This window comes from Strix aluco, chromosome 1, assembly GCF_031877795.1.
Source record: "Strix aluco isolate bStrAlu1 chromosome 1, bStrAlu1.hap1, whole genome shotgun sequence".
NCBI classification, from domain to species: domain Eukaryota; kingdom Metazoa; phylum Chordata; class Aves; order Strigiformes; family Strigidae; genus Strix; species Strix aluco.
The window spans coordinates 127,296,423-127,318,997 of NC_133931.1; the positions used below are offsets into that span (position 1 = coordinate 127,296,423).

At 40.9% G+C, this 22,575-nt stretch overlaps 1 protein-coding gene and 1 long non-coding RNA gene across 2 annotated transcripts; one reads left to right on the forward strand and one right to left on the reverse strand.

The window, feature by feature from the left end:
- Positions 1 to 177: 177 nt before the first annotated feature.
- Positions 178 to 22,448, reverse strand: OLAH (oleoyl-ACP hydrolase). Its single transcript, XM_074834937.1, has 8 exons — positions 22,439 to 22,448; positions 8,257 to 8,322; positions 6,075 to 6,206; positions 4,330 to 4,468; positions 3,627 to 3,726; positions 1,606 to 1,781; positions 631 to 716; positions 178 to 387 (listed from the first exon to the last, which is right to left on the reverse strand). Exons 3-8 carry the CDS (start codon positions 6,202 to 6,204, stop codon positions 254 to 256), a joined length of 765 nt encoding a protein of 254 aa, XP_074691038.1. The 5' UTR covers positions 6,205 to 6,206; positions 8,257 to 8,322; positions 22,439 to 22,448; the 3' UTR covers positions 178 to 253.
- On the forward strand, positions 1,642 to 9,920 carry LOC141927698 (uncharacterized). The gene is made up of 3 exons (XR_012624561.1): positions 1,642 to 1,808; positions 6,036 to 6,257; positions 8,216 to 9,920. It is a non-coding gene; the product is annotated as an uncharacterized LOC141927698 (long non-coding RNA).
- Positions 22,449 to 22,575: the final 127 nt, after the last annotated feature.

The following is a 22,575-nucleotide window of genomic DNA, read 5'->3' on the forward strand; positions in this document are numbered from 1 at the left end:
AAGTAAAGGGTTCGTGCACATGCGAGATGAAAACAGGGAAAAGATGAAAACTTTTTTATTTTTAAGACCCAAAGCCAATGTTTATTTTCAAAAAAACCAGAAAAACACCCCCTTTTAAAGGATTACAATAAAGATCTAGAGGAACAGAACAACTCTTAGGTATAACTGCATGCAATTGTACAGAAATAGTGACTTATTATGAAGTGCTGTGGACTAATCTTACACCTTCTGCCATTAGAATAGAGTGAAATACTCATAGACCAGCATTTTCTATACATCTTGTTATGTGTTTTGTCAAGAAAATTGCATTAGAGGGTTCCAGCAGATAAAAGTGACCTCCAGGAAGGTCGTAAAAAGAAGTATCTCCACTTGTTAGATCGTGCCAGGCTGAAAAAGATAATTAAAGTGTCAGAGAAATGTCAACTATTGTGCTCATTTTACATAACTATTTCAAAGTTATTAAATAATAATTATTTTAAATCCCATATCAGCTGTTTTGGTTTATACATTGAGACTGCTCTGTTGATTTGTTTCATTTAAGGAGGAGATGAAAGACTCTAGAATCATTAGCTGATTCAATACAACAGGAAAATGCGTAAGTGTAAGAGGAAAACTATTTAAGCAAAGTACCTTCTAAATCATGTGGTTTATCTTCGGACCCATTAAAGCAGGTAATATCACAAGAGAAGGGGATATTCCTTTCTGCCTTCTCAAAACTGTGAACATAAAAAGTAGTAATAAAACTTTTCATAACATACTTATATTTGGGGGTTGCTTCCATATACAAAATAGCTGTTTCCTTCTCCTCCAAAATGTAACAAACTTCGGGAATTAGACTGTGCACAGGAGAAGGAATTACTGTATCTGTAAGATTCTTAGCTCCTTACCCTACTGCAATTAGGTCTAAAAATTTTAAACAAAGAATGACCCAATAGTTAGGAAGAAAAGAGCTTCAACCTGCTATAAAAATTCTCACCAATAAACAATTATGTTGTCTGCTTATATTCAAGTTCTAATGTTTCAGGGCCTTATCAGCATCAGGTTCCTATGGCCAAAATGGGTCCCACATCCAAGAGTGTCCTTGTCTTTGCCAGGGTACAAAACCTTAACCACTCAGCTACCTGAGCTGTTGTGTAACATCCAGTGGGGACAGCAGTTAGGACCAAAGAAGCTGGTTGCTCTCTAGATGCCTAGAGCACAGGGGTTCTTTGCTTCTGGTTAGGTTAGGGGGCCTTGGATCAGCAATCTGAATGCAGTGATCCTGGAGCATAATCAGTTGAGCTTATTAGCCTCAGAAAACAGTAACAGATACCAGAATATTCCTCTTAGTGGCTACTAACTTTGGATCCAAAGTAGAACTGTAATTCTACCATGACACATTCGCTACTGTAATAAGAGTAGTGATTGCTACAGTAAGCAATGTTTTCATCTAGGGCTTAAATACTAGAATATAAATGGAAAAACACACAAAGGAGAAAACTATGTTTACTTTTTCATACTCTTTGTAACAAATGAGAACAAATCACAAAGAAAAAACCTGAAATGATTAGAAAAGTAAAACTGTAAAATGCAAATATAAACGTAATACAAAATTGTAAAACTTACGAAAATGTCTGAAGAACTCTAATATCTTCTCTGAAAGTATGTATCAGATGTTTCTTAACGTCTTCATATTGCAGAAACTCAGAAGGGGTTCCTCCTAAGAGTTGTATATGTGTAATAATGTCTTCATCTTCTGCATCACATAGGGGTATGTTTTTGATGGGAAGAAATGCTTCAGACTGTCAGCACCAGACAAAACAAATCAGGTATATATTATTAAAAGTATATAATCATATCTATATATATAATCAGGTATATACTTTTTAAAGTATAAAATATACTTTTAAAAATACTAAGTTCAACAAGGCCAAGTGCAAAGTCCTGCACAGGGGTCGGGGCAATCCCACGCACAAATACAGGCTGGGCAATGAGTGGATTGAGAGCAGCCCTGCGGAGAAGGACTTGGGGGTATTGGTGGATGGAAAACTGAATGTGAGCCAGCAATGTGTCAACTGTATCCTGGGCTGCATCAAGAGAAGTGTGGCCAGCAGGTTGAGGGAGGGGATTCTCCCTCTCTACTCTGCTCTCGTGAGACCCCACCTGCAGTGCTGTGTCCAGCTCTGGGGCCCCCAACATAAGAAGGACATGGACCTGCTCAAGTGAGTCCAGAGGAGGGTCATGAAGATGATGAGGGGGCTGGAACACCTCCCCTGTGAGGACAGGCTGAGAGAGTTGGGGTTGTTCAGCCTGGAGAAGATAAAGCTCCAGGGAGACCTTATAGTGATCTTCCAGTACTTAAAGGGGGCTACAGGAAAGATGGGGAGGGGCTCTTTGTCAGGGAGTGTAGGGATAGGAAGAGGGGTAATGGTTTTAAACTGAAAGGGGGTAGATTTAGATCAGATGTAAGGAAGAATTCTTCACTGTGAGGGTGGTGAGAAACTGGCACAGGTTGCCCAGAGAAGCTGTGGCTGCCCCCTCCCTGGAAGTGCTCAAGGCCAGGTTGGACGAGGCTTGGAGCAACATGGTCTAGTGGAAGGTGTCCCTGCCCATGGCAGGGGGTTGGAACTAGATGATCTTTAAGGTCCCTTCCAACCCAAACCATTCTGTGAGTCTGTGATCCTATTCTAATATTTTCATTAAGAATCGTTTTAGTAAGAAAGTACAATGATTCTCTGTCTCCAGTATACAATGGCTGATTAGTTTAACGTCCACAGGGACTAATTCTTGGAAAGGCTTCATGGACTGTTTGCTGAAAATACAGATTAGGAGTGAACCAAATACGCTCAAGGTCTGACAAATAACCATTAATTTAATTTTGTTCAAAGTTTGACTCTCACTATTGAAAACTAATAAAATAATCTGTTTAAGAGAAAGAAAAGCCTAGCAGCGGACACAAATCTGAGTGATGTAGGACTGGAGAGACCAACCTCTTACGGAAATTTGCGGGAATAGTAATTGCTTCCATGAAGTACTAGCTCATACTCAGGATTGCTAAGAAGCCCTGAAAACGGAAGAATGGAAATAACAAATGCTGACTGAGGACAGGAGGACTGTGAAAAAGCCACTTCATTGTTGCTTTTCTTAAAAAGACTAGCAGAACCACCAGAACCTCAGAAGAAACTGAGGACAGATTAAGAAGCCAAAAAAGAGTGAGAAGGGAAAGAAATAAATGGGCAAATGTACTGACAGGTGGTGCAGAAGGTTTATGAAAGACTAGGTTAAGACAGTTATTTCACATGTTACAGAGTAGGAAGTGGCACTTTATATTTTGTTTTGATTACTTTTCAGTATTAAGCCAAAGGTCATAGTAAATAATACAGTATTCAAATAAGGTAGCATTATCTTAAGCAGACTGTTCTCCCTAGGCTAAGGTTAGCAGCAGTGAATATTCTGTAATGTGAAATTCTCCGACTGCCTCAGACTTAATTTCCTCTAAGAAAACAGAACATTTTTCTGTGTACATTCAGAAGCAATGCTTGTTTTGTATTAAAGCCACTCTGCATACCATACTGTAAAATGTTGTTTTTACTCTTGGTAGCTAATATACTGTTTTGTTTCCTACTATTAATGATTCTATAACTTACATTTGGGGCATGTGCCCCTGAAACAAAAAGATGGATTGGCTCTAGTCCATACTTTTCTTTCAAGTGTAGCGCAACTGCAAAACTAATATAAGATCCAAAACTGCAGCAAAAAGAGAAATTAAAGAACAATGAGCAAAACCTGGAAAATTTAAGCATAAATTGAATTTCAGTGCTAATTGGCTATCTTGAACCATTACTGAAACCATATATGACATGTAAATTACAGTGATATTAGCAAATTGACATGAAGTGTATTACTATACAGGCTAGTTTTACAAATCAGACTTTTTAAAAATCCCTCTTTCTTTTAGTAGTCTCCTTAATTTGCAGTAAGAACAGTTATTTTAAATACTGGGGACTAAGCAGTCTTGAAAAATCTATGTGTTTTATGAATGGTTCACCCTGCATTCATATAGAGCAACCACTGACACAAATATTAACAGTAAACAGAATTATAATTTAGTAGTGTAAAAAAAAAAAAAAAAGAAACACAACACTGCCATTTTTAGAAGACAATGTGCCTGAAGTAATAAATAAATAACCAGAGTCTTTGAGATCAACAACATGTTTTAGGATGACTTGACAAGAGACCTTTGCAGAAATGTATTTTTCTAAAGTTTTTGCAAATAAAGGCAAGTATCTACTCCTAGAGTTCAAAGATAAAGCTTCTTTATCAGGGTATCTAAAATGTATATATTTTTACCTGTGACCAAAAAATGCAAATGGTTTTTCTTGCAATTCTTTTAACAAAACACTTGTAATTTCATTAACTATGGTTGTCATGTCTTTTGCAAAAGGCTCCTTAAGACGAGATTCTCTTCCAGGAAGCCTTACAGAGGACACTGCAGAAAAGGTGGAGGAATGGAGGGAAAAGAATTATAGTTATTTCAGATAGAAACAGGAAAATAATTTTAAGTTTTTTAATCTATTCTGTAGAATATATAGATTAAATTAATCCTTCTTACAGTTGATACAGTATATTTGCTATTGCTACTACTGTCCTTTAATCCCCCGTGAGAGATTCCATCCCTTCCTTTACTCAAAAACGTTGCCTCTCCAATTGATCTGATTGATAATCGCCTTGGGTCAGAAATCCACAAGGTCCTGATCTCAGCTGAGGTTTCAAAGCAACTTTATTACTGTTAGCATTACTAAACAACCACAAATTCATAATTTCAATAATAATAAGTTTGAGGCTTGTGTAAAATACATCCTTTCAAGGGCAGCATTAGAAAGTTAAACTCTAGTAGAATCATACAGTCCCTGTTTTCTTCTTTGCAGGCTCTTCAGCACTGCACATAGTAAAATGTGGAATCATAATATAAATTGGTGACAACTTATGTGGAAGGACATATTACATGCTTTTATTATATTCCTTGCAAAATTGGGGATTTTCTTCTCGCTGTTTAGAGAAAGTAAGGAATGAATAGGTCAGGAAAAAAATGTTGATTTTCTAAAATCTTGACATTACGCATACTGCCAAACTCATACGGAAGCAATAGGTCAGACACAAAGTATTTTAGGAGACACAGAATAAACCACTACTTAATACCATAGATAGCAGTGCAGAAATGTTTGCATCTTCTATACTTCCTTTCTGCAAAAAACATCTCCGAAAGAGCATGCTGCACCCTGATTTTATTTATGTGTCTGCAGTTGCTCATAGGCCATCTCCTTAGTAACTTCACTGGAAGTAGTTCCAGTGGACAAAAGCTTTTTTTTTTTTTTCTTTTTTAAAAAATTTCAACAAAAATTTGATGTGACTTGTGCAACTGTTTACAGAAAGCATAAAAGCATTTAGAGGACTGGTGCAATTACAATGGAAATTCTCTCTATAAATGCTAATTTTTTTTTTTCTTTGTGGAAGGGTCTGGAAAATGGCCTTCATTCCTCTTCAAATAGTTCAGCAATGGATCTTTTTAGTGCTGATAAGCCTAATAGCAGTGAGAATTACTTTGTACTGTAACTAAATGTTATAAATCCACAGTTTAAACTTCAGTTTTGATACAAGGAGTTCAAAACCATACAAACACTCTGGATAATGGAAATTCATTCCATGCAGTCTCTCAACATTAAATAGTTCTCATATCTTCACTACTAACCTTGTTGATGCCTTTTCTAACATATTAACATATGCCAGTGTATTGCTGCTTCTGAATCATACCAATTGTTTCTGAAGCAATCAAGCATACTATAGTCTTGTGAAATTTACCTCTGAGGATATAACTTTTTAACCTAGTCAAATATAACTTGATGAAGGTGGTATATAAACTTAGTAAACTCAGCATCCTAATAGAAATACTAATTCTTAATGGAATTCCTTTCTGGATAAGACCCATTGGAAAAAGACTGCAGTGCTCTCAAGCACATTATATTCCATTGAAATAATCTGGCTTCTGTGTATTTCAGACTTGCTTAACTTCTGCTTTAGCTACACAAATGACTAACCTTCAATTGAGCTGCTGAAGAGTTTGCCCCATGCAGCAAGTTGAGAAGTTCCACCGCCAGCCCACGGAAAGCAAATCAGCCTACAAAGAGCATTTGGCCTCTTGTATGGACAAACAACCAGCTTTTCCATTCCTAAAGAAACCCCAGGAAAACAACACATCATTCTAGAACAAGACTCTTCAGGTATAGGAAAATTAGAATGAATTAAGTCTAATTTGAAACAATGGGCTGCAATATTTTCTGTCATCAGAACTGCTTGTGCTACAACAACAATCTGTTAGATATGAGATAATCATGCAGCAGTGGAAACAAGTTCTGCTTTTATAAATGGTGATGGGATGGTATTGGACAACACCTTTGGTTAATATTTTTTCCTATTTGAGTCACTGACCACAAAGAACATGACAAGCAGCAAAATAAACTGGTATGGGATTCCAGGATGGCCATTTTAAAATGCAGGCTTTTAGAACATAAACAAAAATATAAGGTCCATCTAAAGACCTAGAAAACATAAGGACCACCTAGTTCAATATTCTCTCTACAACAGTGGTAAAATAGATGTCTAGGGAACAGCTGGATGCAGTTTCTTTATACAGGAAACATCTATGAATATCTTTCATGTATTTATCCAACCTCCCCTTAAATTCCTCTGAACAGCTGGCATCTACAATATCCTCTTGCAGTGAGTTGCACAGCTCTACTATCTGTTGCATAAAGAATTACCTGCTTTTTTGTTTTTAATCTGACTCCTACAACTTCACTTGATGGCCAGAGGGTAGTACAGTAGAGAAAGTGAATGGTGCATCTCTTGAGATTTGCCACTCAGCATTTCTGAGATCTTCTGTCATATTGTCCCTGCCCTCAGTCAGCTCTTTTTCCTGAATGAAAAGGCCTGGCTTGCTTAGGTGTCCCTCATATGGCAGTACTTCCATACTCATGACTATCATTGCTGCCCACCTCTGGACTTTTTCTAATTATATTCTTTTTGAGATGGTGGAGTAACCAGAGCCACATTCCGCTTTATCACAGCGGCTTTAGTATTTTTGTTTACTGACTGACAGAAGTAACAGCTGAAGCAAGATTATAACTACTCCTTCCTTCTTACTGAGAAGAAAAAATAGCATTGAAGATGCCAACTACATTGTCTCTAGCATCAGATACTCTCTTCACTATCTGAAGAAAAAAGTAATTCACAACCATTTTTTATTATTCTTTCCTGATTTCCTTGTCCTTTATTCTTGCTGATTAGATTTGTGGACTTAAGCACTGAGGTGACATCCTACTACTGATAGCATATCAGGCTGTGTTCTGTCAGAAGAACCCGAGAACACCATGTGCAACAGATAAATTAGTTAGAAGTAGTAGTGATGTAAAACAATGTTTTCTGCAACCATTAGCATAAACTTACATGTTCTTGTTAAAAAGACTGAAAAAATAGTAATTAGGGGATAACAAGCAGCAAAATTCCATTTCCAAAATGCTGCAAATCATGGATATTATTTCTTGCTTTGAATATAGCTCAGTATATGCAAGGTTCATCATAAAATACACCTATATGCCTACATGCAGTCTTTTTTACCAGCACAAAAAGTTTAAGAAATGCAACCAGATCAGAATAGGCAGGAATTCATACATATTTTAAAACTATGTAATGCAAGCAAGACATAAGAAAGTCTACCCAAATGTTGCTGTGCCAATTTCTTGATTTTCACATAGGTTTAAACTGGAAAGTTTGTTAACATTAGTTAAGAATCACTTTAAAGAAACTATAAGAGCAAGCCAAAAAAAAGGTGTATCAAAAATCACTGGGCAGACAACGTGAGCTTGAAAATAGCTGAAGGATAGTAGAACTAGTGCTGTAGAAGACATAATTCCTCTGGTAGATTAATTTAGCTTCACTACCATTAGTCCCATTTACATAGTCACTTCTTCACAAAAAGACACAAACACTCAGACATTTCTGAAGCCAATGTTTTAACTTGACAGTCAAGTAAGAAAAGAAAAATCTCTTCTCAAATGGATTCCAAAGGTGATACAAAAATTTCAAGCATGATAAAGAAACACATTTAGGCAAAGTCCTTAAACTATTTAAAGATACATTACCGGTCACTGAGAATCTTTCACGCTTTCTACTCATACAGGTTTATTCCTTCACCATTCAGCTCACTTTAGTTGCAAATACCTGAAGAGTCAGGAAGACCACCAGTGCCAGGAAACAACAGCCCAGAGGTGGATTCACTTCTCAGCACTGCACAGCAAGAAGCAGGAGTCAGAATTTGTACCTATCAGCAGATATGGGAGCAAAGCCAACCTTGCAGGGAAGGAGAGGATGTGTATCCAGGTGGCTGGCACAGCTGCCTGCTTTTAAGTCTTTTCTAGGCTTAAGGGGAGGAGCCCACACCTCGAAAAAGGCAGGGACTGAGGCACACAGCATCCCAAAAGGGAGACAGAAGCATCATGTGTTAGATGTGACACACAGCATTTGGCAGCAAAATAAGGAAGGTGCACCGCATCAGTTGCAGTGATTTACAAAGCACAGGTTAACATGCACATGACAGTACAGAAGTTGTAGCAGTTTTAATACATAGAGGCCCACAACATCACTGAAGAAAAAGCCTGCATAAAGCAACCAAGAAAAGCCAGCCTTTTGTAAGAACTATATTCAAAAGTACAGCACTCACACCTCTGCTGGACAGTTTTGTAGGGGTCTGAAAATGTTAATGTAGAAGACCATCACCTGATTTGAATAAAACACTGCATTTGGTTAGTAGGCCAGTTGTAATTTCTACAAGGTGGAAGACATAGCGGTGCATGAACAACACACTGTCGTTACATATGATGATTTTGTATTAGCTAACATATTATGCTCCCGGTGACCAGATGCTATCAGCAACCTAAAAACACCAGTGTATTTTGTAACTCGATCTGTAGTACTAAGAAGATCAGCTTTTTTCTTTTTTTTTTCATGTTACTCTACCAAAAATATCAGTAACAATAATAATAAAGTAAAAATATTCAAAAGCAGTGACTGAAACTAAGGAACCTGAGTGCCAAAATGGGTTCTGATGCTTAACTTGAGACTCATAAACTGGACTACTTTGTGGTTTTCACATTATTCTTCATTCTTCTACATTTCTCTTCATCACATCTAAGAAACTGAAAAATCTGTGGTGTTAAGAGAAAAGCCTGCCTGTAGACCTAGACAGTAAGCACTGCTCCTTTCCCAAATAAGATCTGCAGTCTTCTACTCACTTCTGATTTCTGCTTTCCTGGGGAACCCTAAAGCAACCCTTCTGACTGCAGCAGATTCTGTGGGAAGGCACAGGCTCCGCAGTGAAGGGCTGGTGCCAGGCCCTGCAGCTGCCACTTCCAACTGGCAAAAGTGGAAACTGTTGCTGAGGCTTCTTTCACACTACTTTTATGTTGTAATTATGGTGAAGTAAGATGAGGCACACCTATGTTTGGAAGGTGCACAATTTAAAGCAGCTTATATTGGCTAGTCCTGACCTGTGCTGTTATGCCCAATACTGCTTCTCCAGATAATGTATCTGCTATCAGAGGTATTTGATTATAAGGTTCAATTTATAATAAAGCACCTAATATGCTTTATTTATTGCTATGTTAAATTGTGCCAATTGTAAAATCTGACACACAATGTTAATGTTATGAAAGCCAGCTGTTATAAACATTGAGCCCACTAATAATGTTGCTAAAAGTAATAAAATATGCCTGGAAACAATTATTTCCTAACTAAGGCTGAAAAGAAAATAGGTTAAGAATAAGATTTTGAAGGTATAACATTAATCAAATAGCATGATATTTCCTTAAAAATAATGAAATTATAAATTGTATGTGTTGGGGTTTTTTGTTTGCCTTCTAAATTTTTTCTTGGTATCAGACTAGAAATGTATTGGTTTTCATATGAAAAATTAGTATTTTCACAAAAGAAATCATTCCAGGAGATGCCACTCTCAACCAAAATATGTTTACCATTTCCAGGGCCAAAGGTAGAAGAGGGCTTTACAGAACCAACTTTGCCAACTCAGTACTGCTACAGAACAGACTAGACTATTTCAGTTGGAAGAGCCCTACAGTGATCATCTAGTCCAACTGCCTGATCAATTCATGGCTGATCAAGTTAAAGCATGTTGTTCAGGGCATTGTCCAAATGCGTCTTAAACACTGGCAGGCTTGGGGCATCGACCACTTCTGTAGGAAGCCTGTTCCAGTGTTTGACCACCTTCTCGGTAAGGAAATGCTTCCTGATGTCCAGTCTAAACCTCCCCTGGTGCAGCTTTGAGCCATTCCCATGTGTCCTATCACAGGATACCAGGGAGAAGAGATCAGCACCTCCCTCTCCACTTCCCCTCCTCAGGAAGCTGTAGAGAGTGATGAGATCGCCCCTCAGCCTCCTCTTCTCCAACTAGACAAGCCCAAAGTTCCTAGCCGCTCCTCATAGGACATTCCTTCCGGCCCTTTCACCAGCTTTGTTGCCATCCTCTGGATGCATTCAAGGACCTTCACATCCTTCTTAAATTGTGGGGCCCAGAACTGCATACAGTACCCCAGGTGAGGCTGCACCAACGCTGCATACAGTGGGACAATCGCCTCTTTTGGCCAGCTGGTTATGCTCTGATGCACCCCAGGATACAGTTTGCTCTTCTGGCTGCCAGGGCACACTGCTGACTCCTGTTGAGCCTGCTGTCAACCAGCATCTCCAGATTCCTTTCTGCAGGGCTGATCTCCAGCTAATCCTGTCCCAATTTATATTTGTGCCCAGTGTTACTCCATCCTAGGTTCAGAATCCGTAATTTCAATGTGTTAAATTTCATCCCAGTAATCACAGCCCAATGCTCCAATCTATCTAGATCCCTCTGCAAAGCCTCTTGTCCCTCAGGAGAATCAACAGCACCTCCCAGCTTGATATCATCAGCAAACTCACTAATGGTGCATTCAAATCCTGCATCCAGATTGTTGATAAATATATTGAACAGAACCAGCCCTAGAATTGAACCCTGAGGAACACCGCTGGTGACCAGTCACCAGTCAAATGTGGTCCATTCACTACAACCCTTTGAGCTCTGCCCTTCAGCCAGTTCTTCACCCACTGCACCGTGAACCCGCTCACCCCACAGTCAGACAACTTGTCCAGAAGGATGCTGTGAAGGACGGTATCAAAATCCTTACTAAAGTCCAGAAAAGCTACATCTATTGCTGTACTGGGTTTGTGTGGCAGGGTTTTGGTAACAGGGGAGGGGCTACAGAAGTGGCTCCTGTGAGAAGCTGCTAGAAGCTTCCCTAGCTCCAAGCTGGACCTGCCTCTGGCCAAAGCTGAGCCAATCAGCGATGGAGGCCAAGCCCCTGTGATAACATGTTTAAGAAGGGGAAAACCTGCAGTGGAGTGAGATGTGAGAGAACCAACTCTGCAGACACCAAGGTTGGTGAAGAAGGAGGGGGACAAGGTGCTCCATGCACCAGAGCAGAGATTCCCCTGCAGCCCATGGTGCAGACCATGGTGAGGCAGGCTGTGCCCCTGCAGCCCATGGAGGTTAATGGTGGAGCAGATCTCCACCTGCAGCCTGTGGAGGACCCTACGCTGGAGCAGGTAGATGTGCCTGAAGGAGGCTGTGACCCTGCGGGAAGCCAGTGCTGGAGCAGCCTGTTTTCCTTCCACCCTGTGGAAGGGACTCACACTGGAGCAGTTTGTGGAGGACTGTCTCCTGCGGGATGGATCCCATGCTGGAGCAGGGGAAGAGTGTGAGGAGACCCCCGCCCTGAGGAGGAAGAAGCAGCAGAGACAACGTGTGATGGACTGACTGCAATCCCCATTCCCTGTCCCCCTGCACGCTAAGGGGGAAGAGGTAGAGAGATCAGGAGTAAAGTTAAGCCCAGGAAGAAAGGAGTGGTGGGGGGAAGGTGGTTTTAAGATTTAGTTTTATTTCTCATTATTCTACTCTGATTTGACTGGTAACAAATTAAATTGATGGGTTTTTTCCCCAAGTCAAGTCTGGTTTGCCTGTGACCATAATTGGTGAGTGATCCCTCCCTGCCCTTGTCTCAACGCCCCAGCCTTTTGTTATATTTTCTCCTCCCAATCCCACCATCAGGGAGGAGTGAGTGAGCAAACGTGTGGTGTTTAGTTGCCAGCTGGACCTAAACCATAACAACTGCCTTTCCTTCATCTACTAGGTGGGTGACCTTATCATAGAAGGATATCAAATTAGTTAAACAGGACTTGCCCTTTGTGAACCCATGTTGTCTGTGCCTGATGATTGCATTATTCTTTAAATGCCTTTCAATAGTACCCAGTATAATCTTCTCCATAATTTTTAGAGGAAATGAGGTTAGACTAACATGGCTGTAGTTCTCTGGGTCTTACCTCATGCCCTTTTTGTGGATTGCAATAACACTGGCTAGCTTCTAGTCAGCAGGGCCCTCCCCAGACTCTCAAGACCTTTGGTAGATGATTGAGAGGGGTCCTGCCATAACATCCATTAGCTCCTTCAGTACTCTGGGATGAATCCCATGAGGCCCCATGGACTTGTAAGCATTCAGCTGATACAGCTGGTCCCTTACAATTTCAGTGTCCACAAATGGAAAGTCACTGTTCCCACACTCGTGGTCCTCTGACTCAGGGGACCAGGTAGCCCAAGGTCTATCAATATTGTTAAAGACTGAGGCAAAAAAAGCACTGAACGCCTCTGCTTTTTCTTCATCCCTATTAGTTAGATGACCATCTTCAACAAGTATTGGTCCAATATTTTCTTAGACCTCCCCTTGCTATTAACGTACTTAAAAAAGTCCTTCTTGTTATCTGAAACAATACTGGCCAGTTTCAACTCTAACTGAGCTTTGGCCTTTTGTGTCTTCTCCCTGCCTATACAAACCACAGCTCTGTACTCTTCCTGTGAAGCTTGACCTCACTTCCAGAGATCATACAATTTCTTTTTCCTCTTGAGCTCCACGAGGAGTTCCATGTTCAGCCAAATGGTCTTCTGCTCCACTTGCTTGATATATGACACAGTGGAATTGCCTGCTCCTGTGCTTCCAAAAGGTGGTTCTTAAAAACCAGCACTTGAGGACTCCTAAGCCTTCAAAAGCAGATTCCCAGGGTACTCTGCTAAATAGCTCCCTGAATAGCTTAAGGTTTGCTCTCCTGAAGTCCAGGGTAACAACTCTGCTGTCCTTTTTTATCATTACACTGAAAATGTTAAACTCAACCATTTCATGATCACTGTGACCAAGACAGCCACTTACCATCACATCCACCACGAGTCCTTCTCTATTCACAAACAGCAAGTCTAGGAGGGCATCTTTCCTAGTTGGCTCACCGAGTACCTGTGACAAAAAGTTATCTCCTACAAACTTCAAGAATTTCCAAGAGGTGCTTGTCACAACAGTATGATATTCCCTGTTGATGTCTGGGAAGTTGAAATCTCCCATAAGGACATGGGCTACTGGTCCTGAAATTTCTCCTAATTGTCTATAGAATAACTCATCAGTGCTTACATCCTGGCTGGGCGATCGGTACTAGACACCCACTACAACATCTCATTTGTTTTCCATCCCCCTAATCCTCACCCAGAGGCTCTCAACCACATCATCACTAACTATAAGGGCTGTGCAATCAAAGATCTATCTTATGTGTAGTCTCCACCTCGCCTGCCCTGCCTATCCCTCCTGAACAGCCTGTAGCCCTCCATCCCAGCACTCCAATCGTGGGTTCTCATTCCACCAAGTCTCACTAGTACTACTGATACTGTAGCTCTGGGAGCTGAGCAACACTTCCAGTTCATCTTGTTTGTTTCTCATACTGCATGCGTTGGTGTACAAGCATTTCAGATATGCTCCTGAGCCCTCCATGCTCCCAGAAGCAGTGTAAATGTTCCCACTAGCATTGCCACCCTCAGGCAATTCCATGCCAAACCTTGGCTTACCTGCTGCAATCCTGTTGTTACTCCCTTCCGCCCATTGATTCCAGTTTAAAGCTCTCAGCCTGTCCTGCCAGCTTATGCCCAAAGACACATTCCCCCATCTGGACAGGTGGATCCTGTCAGGCCCTAGCATACCTTGCCTCTCAAAGGGTCTTCCATGTTAAAAACCCAAAGTTTTGGTGGAGGCACCGGTCCTGGAGCCAGGTATTGATATCCTGGGCTCACCTGTTTCTTCCAGATTCTCTCCCATTACCAGGAGGAGACTGAGAAAAACACTACCTGTGCTCCTGAATTTTTTAGCGTTCTTCCCAGGGCTCTGAAATCTTTTTTGATTGACCTCAGACTTTTTGTTGCAACATCATTTGTGCCCGTGTGAAAGACCAGGAATGGATAGTAGTCTGAAGGTTGTACCAGGGTCTTTAGTTTTGTGGTGATCTCCCTAATTCAGGCCCCAGGGAAGTGGCAAAATTCCCTGGAAAGAGGGTTGGTCCGGCCTGCAAACACGTGCTTCCATTCTGTGCAGGAGGGAATCACCAATGACCATAACTCGCCACTGTTTCTTCTCGGTGCTGGTCTTAATGCAGGTTTTGTTGCGAGGGGTTGGTCTCTCTGATCCTGACAAGACTGCTTGCGCAGGTTCCTCCTCTATCTCATTATGCCCTTCATCTATCGTACCCAGGGCCTCGTCCCTGTTCTGTAAGGGTATCTTAGAGGGTAACTTAGAGGGTAAGGAGGGGTTTCTCTTACCACTCCGTGCTGTCCCCTCCTTATCCCTTGTGATGCTGTCTTCCTCCTGGTACAAAGCAGATCCAGGACCTGCCTCCCTTGTGGCCATGCTGAGTTGGCTTCCCTGCATCACAGCTGGCAGAGTGTGGCTCTACTGATCAGTCTCCCTCTCAGACTCTCAAATACTCCTCAGGAGTTCATCATCCTTAAAGATTTCTTAGCTGGTGCTTTATGAAAATTTTCAGTCTCTTTTGGACCACAATACTAATACAAATGGACGTAATGATAGGTCAGGAAATTACCTCATTCTCTAAAAACTGAAACTTATTTACTATCTGTTGATGGTAAATGACAACATCTGCTATGCTATACAAGCAGTGTGCACTCTGAAGATCATAGCAACTGAAATGCATGAAGTAAACTGTCACTTCAAGCAATTTGCAAGATTAGAAGTGGCTGAAACACAGGATGACTAGTAACTATGAGTCTTTCAGAAATGATAATGAAATAGTGCAAGAGTAATTTTTTTATCCAGTAGTTATTAATACTGGAACCCCACCAATGTAATTCTTGTTTAAGAATAGAAACATTGCTGGGGCAGTTGCAATTCATTTATAGTAATTTAATGTGACTCATTTTCAGCAGTAAAATGAGCACATACTGATCCCTGAAAGCAACAAAGAAGCATGTGTTTCTCAGTTGCACACGTAAGATTTAAAGAACTAAGTTGTGTATGTTGCTTAATAAAGGTTGACTTTTAATATTGATGGTTGTGAAATACATTGGATTATATGTACTGTGAGCAGTTTAATTTGTTTTCTCCTCTGTCAGTCATTATTCATTGTCAATAATTATTTATAATTTTAACAAATCTGCACCATTTTTAACACCTTTACCGCAACTATACTTCATTTCCTAGTCACCCAACTTTAAGGGATAAAAGTAAGGATACACTTAAATCTTTCTCTTAAAAATCACCGTTAGCTGCTTATATGGAGAGGCATGCAATTAGGCAGTTCTCATGCCATCCAAAGGAAAGCAGTAGTAACCCTCCTCTCTAGGGTAAATAGGCCTCATCTTCCCACTTGCCTTCCAGCTTTCATACTCCTAGAGCAAACCCATGGGACCAAAGGAGAATTTACCCACACATATTTACATAAGTTAATGAGCAGCCCATGCTGTAGGCATGAATTCACTGATGGATAATATGAGATGGCCATAAAACAGAGTCTGATCCTTCATGTCATCTTTGGCCCATACTTGATACTTTCTTGGAACAATGGGTAGACACCCCCGCTTTAAAAAGGCAAAAATAGAGGGATTGTAAACTTTGCTGATGTACTGGTAGGTCCACAAATTGTTCATCCAGACCTTCTTCTCAAGCATTTGCCAAAGGAGGCCTCAAACTGTGACCAACACAAGTCACTCACACAAGCAGAAATATGCTAGTAAGGTATGGAAACAAATACCAGATTCCTGTCAAAAATCAATAACGGGGCCAAATTTTTTAGCCACAGGATGACCTACAGTAATATTTGATTACAATAGTAATATGACAGTATTCAAGATCAATGTTGTCTTTGCTGCAAAGTTCTCATCAAAATGTTAATGCCTTTGTATGAATAAAGGCAAGGAAGTCTGCATTTCCTCCTACAGAGCTGAGGAGTCTGATACAACTTTCTTTTGCTGAACAGAGGATAATCTACAGAAAAAGGAACTGGAGAGGGTATCAAGGCTCAGCACACAGTGTCTGGAGGGAGTTCCAGTTGGCAATCACAGTGGTTAGGGTCCTTATGAAGTCCAAAGCTAGTAGAAGTAAGGCAGCTGTTGCTGCAGTAGTGGTCACAAATCAAATCTCATTTTGTTGCAAAATCTGTGGGGAAGACAAGTATGGGGAGCAGATTAACTGTGTGGTTCAGAGAGTAACCTAAGACAAAGCTGTAAGTGAGATGCAGATTTGTCATCGGCTTTGCTGGATCTTGCTGGTGATGAAAGAGACAATCCTGCCCTTCCCAGCTTCTCGGAGCATGAATTTCTATCCCAATCTTTTTGTCAACACTAGAAACTACGTAGTTATGTAGTAAGAGCACATTGTTTATCAAGCTGAAAACTAATACTTATCCTGTAGGTTAGTTTTCACCTACATCAGTCAGATGATCCCATACAATCTCACCATCCTCCCGTGGATAAGGAAAGGGTCCTTTCATGACCTTTTTGCAAGCTTTGACCCACCTAAACCACATGGAACCGCATGCTGAGATTACATATAAACCCCCAAGGTCTGGATGTAAAAGACACATCTGTGCTAAAATAATGGAGTAATTTGCCCTTAAGAATTATTTTACAACTCTTACAGAAACAAAAAAACCTGCAGAGTCTGTCTTACTGGTTTAAAAGACACATTCAGTTGATCTAATTTTCATTCAGAAAAAAAATATATAAGCTACACACAAGAAAGAATTATTGCATGAATAAATAATCTTCTTTGGCATACATTCAGCTGAATCTGGATTTATTTGAAATCTAAGCATATCTGGTTAGGGAAATGTCTATTTTTGGGGGGGTTTTTTTGGTCTTTTACAAGACAACAGATCTAAAAAAAAAAAAAAAAGGATTATTTCTAAGTTGTCTTTATCTTGCCAGTACATCCATCTATTGGCCTTATACCTAAGATCTGACTTAGACACTATTAAAGTTAAGAAAGGATACATATTAATTCCTCTGCGTAACCAAGATTTTTCTGGATTGTAACATTTTCAAGAATTTATTTTACTACCTGCAAATTTTAAGTCAGATATATAATCTGATGAATTAATGGCAGACAAAATCTGCTTTAAAGTGTTCACAGACAAAAAGAATGTTTCTTTGTTGAATTATTGGCAAAGAAATGGCTCAGTGTGAGCAAAAAAACCCACTGAATTTTGTTTTAAGAAAATATTCCTTGGGGGAGTGCATATTCTTTTATTCTCTTCACATTTAGAATAAACTGAAAATAAAATTCTAGCTCTACAAAGAGCTGTATAAAGATTAAAAGAACAATCAGATAAATCACAGAATAATTTAGATTGAAAGGGATCTCTAGATATCATATAGTCCAAGCCCTGTCTTGTTGAGTTTTGAGTATCTCCAAGGATGGAGACCCCACAACATTGCTAGGTAACACTGTCCCAGAGCTCAACCACGCTCACAGTGAGGATATTTTTCTTTCTATCTAATCCCTTTTTGCAACTTGTATTTGCAAGTCTTTTGCCTTTTTGCTGAGTACATCCAAGAAGAGTCTGCCTCTGTCCATCCTCTTCATACCCTTCCATTAGGTAGGTGAAGACATTAATAAAATCCTCATTTAGTACTCTCAAGACAAAATAATTTCTCTCAGCCTCTCCTTGTACACCACCCACACTAGCCACAATTACAGGGGCCCCTACCACACTCACTTCAGTATTTCAACATCCTTCTAGTACAGCGGAATCCAAATCAGACACAGATGTGTATACTAAATAAATTTTGGATCATTTTTCAATCGTGCTTTTGAGACATAGGTTTTCAGGGCATGATGAGCTTTTACATTTGCTTTATTCATTATCATGGCATCACCTTATAGTAGGTGGACAAATATTAATTGAAAAGTACAATTGAAAACACAAGCAACAACAAAGCTGCCTTTGCAATGACCAGCCACTAGGACAAACACAGAAACAGACCCAACAGCCCCACTCTGCAGAGAACATAAAGTCAAAGGTAAAGAAACACTGAGTGCTTGCAGTACAGGGCTGTTGTGATATTTCCCAAATGAAAATGTATCCTATAGCGCACAGTCTAGAAATCTATGAGATGAGTCTTTGTGACCTGCAGAAGCATGGTATTTGCCAGCTGGGCAGTCCAGGACAAGAGAGGCTTCTCAGATATCTCAGCACTTGTAAATCTTCCATACTAGACACATCCCATTCACACATTCACGGGCTAACTGCTTGCCTGCAGATTCTGGACGCCAGGCAAAAAAGTAACCCTATCCTCAGATGGCTGTCTACCCCCTGAATTTAGATTTAAGGTAGTCCATTCACCAGCCCACCAAGAAGCACAGAAGTGGACTAGGGAGCCTGGGAGTCAAACTCACTTCACTGGTAGGTATGGAGTCTGCTAGTAAAGCCCCTGGATTGCTTACAGCCAGGCAGGCATCTGCGACACCTGGCTGGGAACATGGAAGCCTTAACAAGTCAGGGCATCGACAACTTGGTATCTGCAAGCCTGTAATAACAGAACTGGCAGGCTGTAGGACAGTTAGGCAATGTCATTCTCTACTGATGTCATCTTCACAACAGAAATGCGGCTTGTGCAGTCTATGGATACCAGCATGTCTCAGTGTCCTAAACATTGTGATCCAGTTGCAAATTTGTGTTTCTGCAGCTGCATCAGTATCTTACACATTACTACATCACACACTTCATTCACAGCATCATTAATAAAAGTAAAAAGATATGTATTTTCCAGGGTAGGTACTTAAGCTTTTTGGAAAATAATAGGGTCATAAAGAGGTGTCCAGTTAGAAAGCACATCTGTAACATGCATCATAATATTCGTTACAGGTTTTTTAGGAATATGGACTCATATCCCTAAAAGTTTTCCTACTCAGGGAAAAGCAATGGTGTGGTCTTGCATTTAGAAGTCAGCAAAATGAATAAACCACAGGAAGAAACTCTGTAGGAAACCATGTTACAGTAGCTCCTGAATTCAGGAAACTCCTGGTCTTTGCTTCTTGAAAAATAAAGATTAAGGTAATATTTTGTCATTATACCTAGACATTATAAAGGAATGGAGAAAAGTATGGAGTATACTCAACTTTTCTATCCATTGGACATATTTTTCCCAACAACAAATACTCATGGCTACAGTTTTAGCAGATTATACTCCACATAGGTTAATGTCATTGCTAACATCTAAAAGCTGCTGCTGAAAAATATATATATATGTCTTTACCAGATGAAATTCTGTTCTTCAGAAAGCTGTCTACCCATCCCTTTACTTAGACTTGAAAAAAAAGTGGGAAATTATAGAGAAACTTCTTTGTGGAAGACTTGCAGCTGATGTGCTCACAGCATCACTAATGCCAAATTACTGAAATAAATATTAAAGTCACACAACACACATTCCCAGTTTTATTACCTGGACCTTCCAGGGTGTTGAAACTGCAAATATAAAGGCCATGCAGATGCTTCAAAGGTGAACATAAAAAGAAGCAACATAACCTCCCCTCCTTTTCTACTGTTTCCGCTGTCAGCTTAGTTCTGCAATGGCACAGCTGCACAGCCTTTGCTCAGATTTTTGAGGAAATCATTAAACTGAGAGAAAGAGCTATGAGGAAGTCCACAGCATAGAGCGTGAAATGGTAGAAAGGTAAAACTGGAAATAAAGGTAAAGACTGCTGAGATGGGGCCAGGCAGCAGCTCAAGGATCAAGAGGAAGGACATCAACATGGAAAGATAGTAACATCTCAAGGGAAAAAATGAGGTGGAATATTGCAACATCAAGCACCTGCCACAGGGAGCAGTGAAAGCTGACCCTTTTCCATCTGACTAGTAGACTCTATAGGTGATTAACACACTAATACTGATTTAGTAGGTCATTAATCCTGGCTGTCTTTTGCGTGTGTTCACCACAAAGTAACTGCTTTACATATAACTTCACATAGCAAACAAGTGGCCCAGGGAAGGAGGGAGTGAAACAGGTAATGGGAAGCCATTTTGGCAGCAAAGGCATGTAGCAACAAGGAAGCAACCTGCAGATGGAAAAGAGGAAATAAGTCAAGAAACAATGTTCACATGAACTGTGAGTGATAATGCAGTATAGCAACGCTGACATTTTGTTCAGAGCATGGCAGTTATGTCACAGAAAATACTTTAAAATTGATGCCAAGGCCATGAAGAAAGTGAATAAGATTAGGTGATCCCTATTACGATATCTTCTGTCCTTAATCTTCCAGCTCTAAAAATGTACAGATTTAGATAATAGTCTTTGTTTTTAGGAACAGCAGAAGAGTAGGATTAAGTAGGAATTCAGCAGATGGACAGGTTTTTTTATCTACTTTGTTTTTACAGCACCTATGCTAGGTGTGCTTCTATGCAAGTACAGTAGTGAAGAACAACGCAAAAAAAAAAATCTTCCTATTTCCATCTCTACAGTCTGAACAGGGTATTAGAATGTCTTGGTGTAATCTAAAATGCGTGGAAAGAAAATTTTTGGCTAGGGCTCAACTTGGATAACATCATAGCAATTCCCATAGCTACAACTAAAGACTTTAAAGCAACCTTGCCATTTGTGATACAGAATATGCAATACTAGTCTTTATTTCCCAATTACAAACGTTTCAGTGGCAAGAATAATGAAGAGATTGTAGGTTTCAAGTTTGATAGCATTTTCTATCACATGCTGACTTCACTACGCTCGTTCAAAGCTAGACTCATAGCTGTAAACTGAAACCTGAACTAAACCTTAAATCCTCTTAGAAACAGCAACTATTAGTACAAACCCCTTGTTAAACTACCTTTTTTTTTTTTTAAAAAAAGAATCATATTATACCTTTGTTTCTTTGCACAAGCTACTAATTAGATTTTTAGATGAAGATGTGATTGCCCTTGATTTTAATCTGAGCTACCTTTGGACCTACCTGGGAATCAAGTGAGAAGGATCAAGCAAACATTTAGTATTAAAAGCCAGTGTGTGACAGAAACCTTTGATGAAAGGGAGGGCCACATGCATCTGAAGTCTACAGTCCCCATAAGGGAAGAGCAAGACATAGGAAGCTGCAGTTTCTCACACAGCCTATAGTAGCAAAGACAACTGGAGCTTCATAGGGCTGGAAATGAGTAAGATTGCAATCTGGTGAGAGTTATACAGGGATTCTGTAGAGGTCCTGAGTCTCTACCTGGAGGCAGTGATGGCAGGCATCAGGCTACATCCTCAGCCTGGCCCAAACCTTCCGCCTTATGTACAGACTCTTGCATGATGCAGCCAACCTGACACACACCTCCCTCTCCTGCCCTGATGGCTATGTCACATTCACTGCTTTTACTACTTCAAGACCTCTCTGAGCTGCCAGTCTTTTGTCAGGGACTCCTCAGGACTCGGGAGCTCTTCAGAGCAGCCAGGTCCCCCAGTGACACTGAGAGGGGGAAATCTCTGGGATGACTGCAGCTCCCCATCACACATCACCCACCTACATACGCAGGTGGCAGAGACCCCTTCAGGGTGCCAAAGGACAATCCTGGCAAGTGCTTCTGAAAGCAGAAACCTCATTAGCCTTGGCAAGTGGGACTGGGTAGGTCTCAAATTGCTTGCCCAGCATAAGCGGTCCTCCACCGTGCAGTGAAGCAGTTGCTCCAGGACACAAGGGCTGCTCCAAATCCCACTCTTAGTCATACTACTGGTGGTTTGTGCTTACCCCCACTCCTATGGAGCTGCCCCTCACACCTCTACCCTACGAGCCTCTCTCCCACACACCACTTTAACAGGCAGCACAGAAACCCACTGCTCCCTCCCAGACCTGAGCCACAGAAACGTCCTTGCAGCCTCCTGAGCTCTTCCCCACCGCAAAGCGGGGGGGACTGATTACCCCTGGGCCAGGGCTCACAGCTGGGCTCTGGCCCGCTGGGGATGCTGCCAGGGCTACAAGCGCAGCCCGCGGGGGCCGTCAGCTGAGGAGACCCTTACCCTCGCAGAGCCCGAGGGCACAGGCGGGGAGAGCCGCTTTCTCCTCTTGCCCTTTTATTCACTCCCGCGGCCCGTCCGGAGCCTCGGGGGCTGCGAGGCGCTTTTCCGCCCCCGCCCGGGCACGGCCGCTCCGTTTC

Excerpts from the sequence above, each read along its gene's own strand:
- OLAH (XM_074834937.1), bottom strand. The coding sequence starts at position 6,204 with ATGGAAAAGCTGGTTGTTTGTCCATACAAGAGGCCAAATGCTCTTTGT. Across the intron at positions 3,727-4,329 it reads TTTGCATTTTTTGGTCACAG|TTTTGGATCTTATATTAGTT; the intron begins GTAAAAATATAT and ends TTTTTGCTGCAG. Across the intron at positions 1,782-3,626 it reads CAGGGGCACATGCCCCAAAT|TCTGAAGCATTTCTTCCCAT; the intron begins GTAAGTTATAGA and ends TGGTGCTGACAG.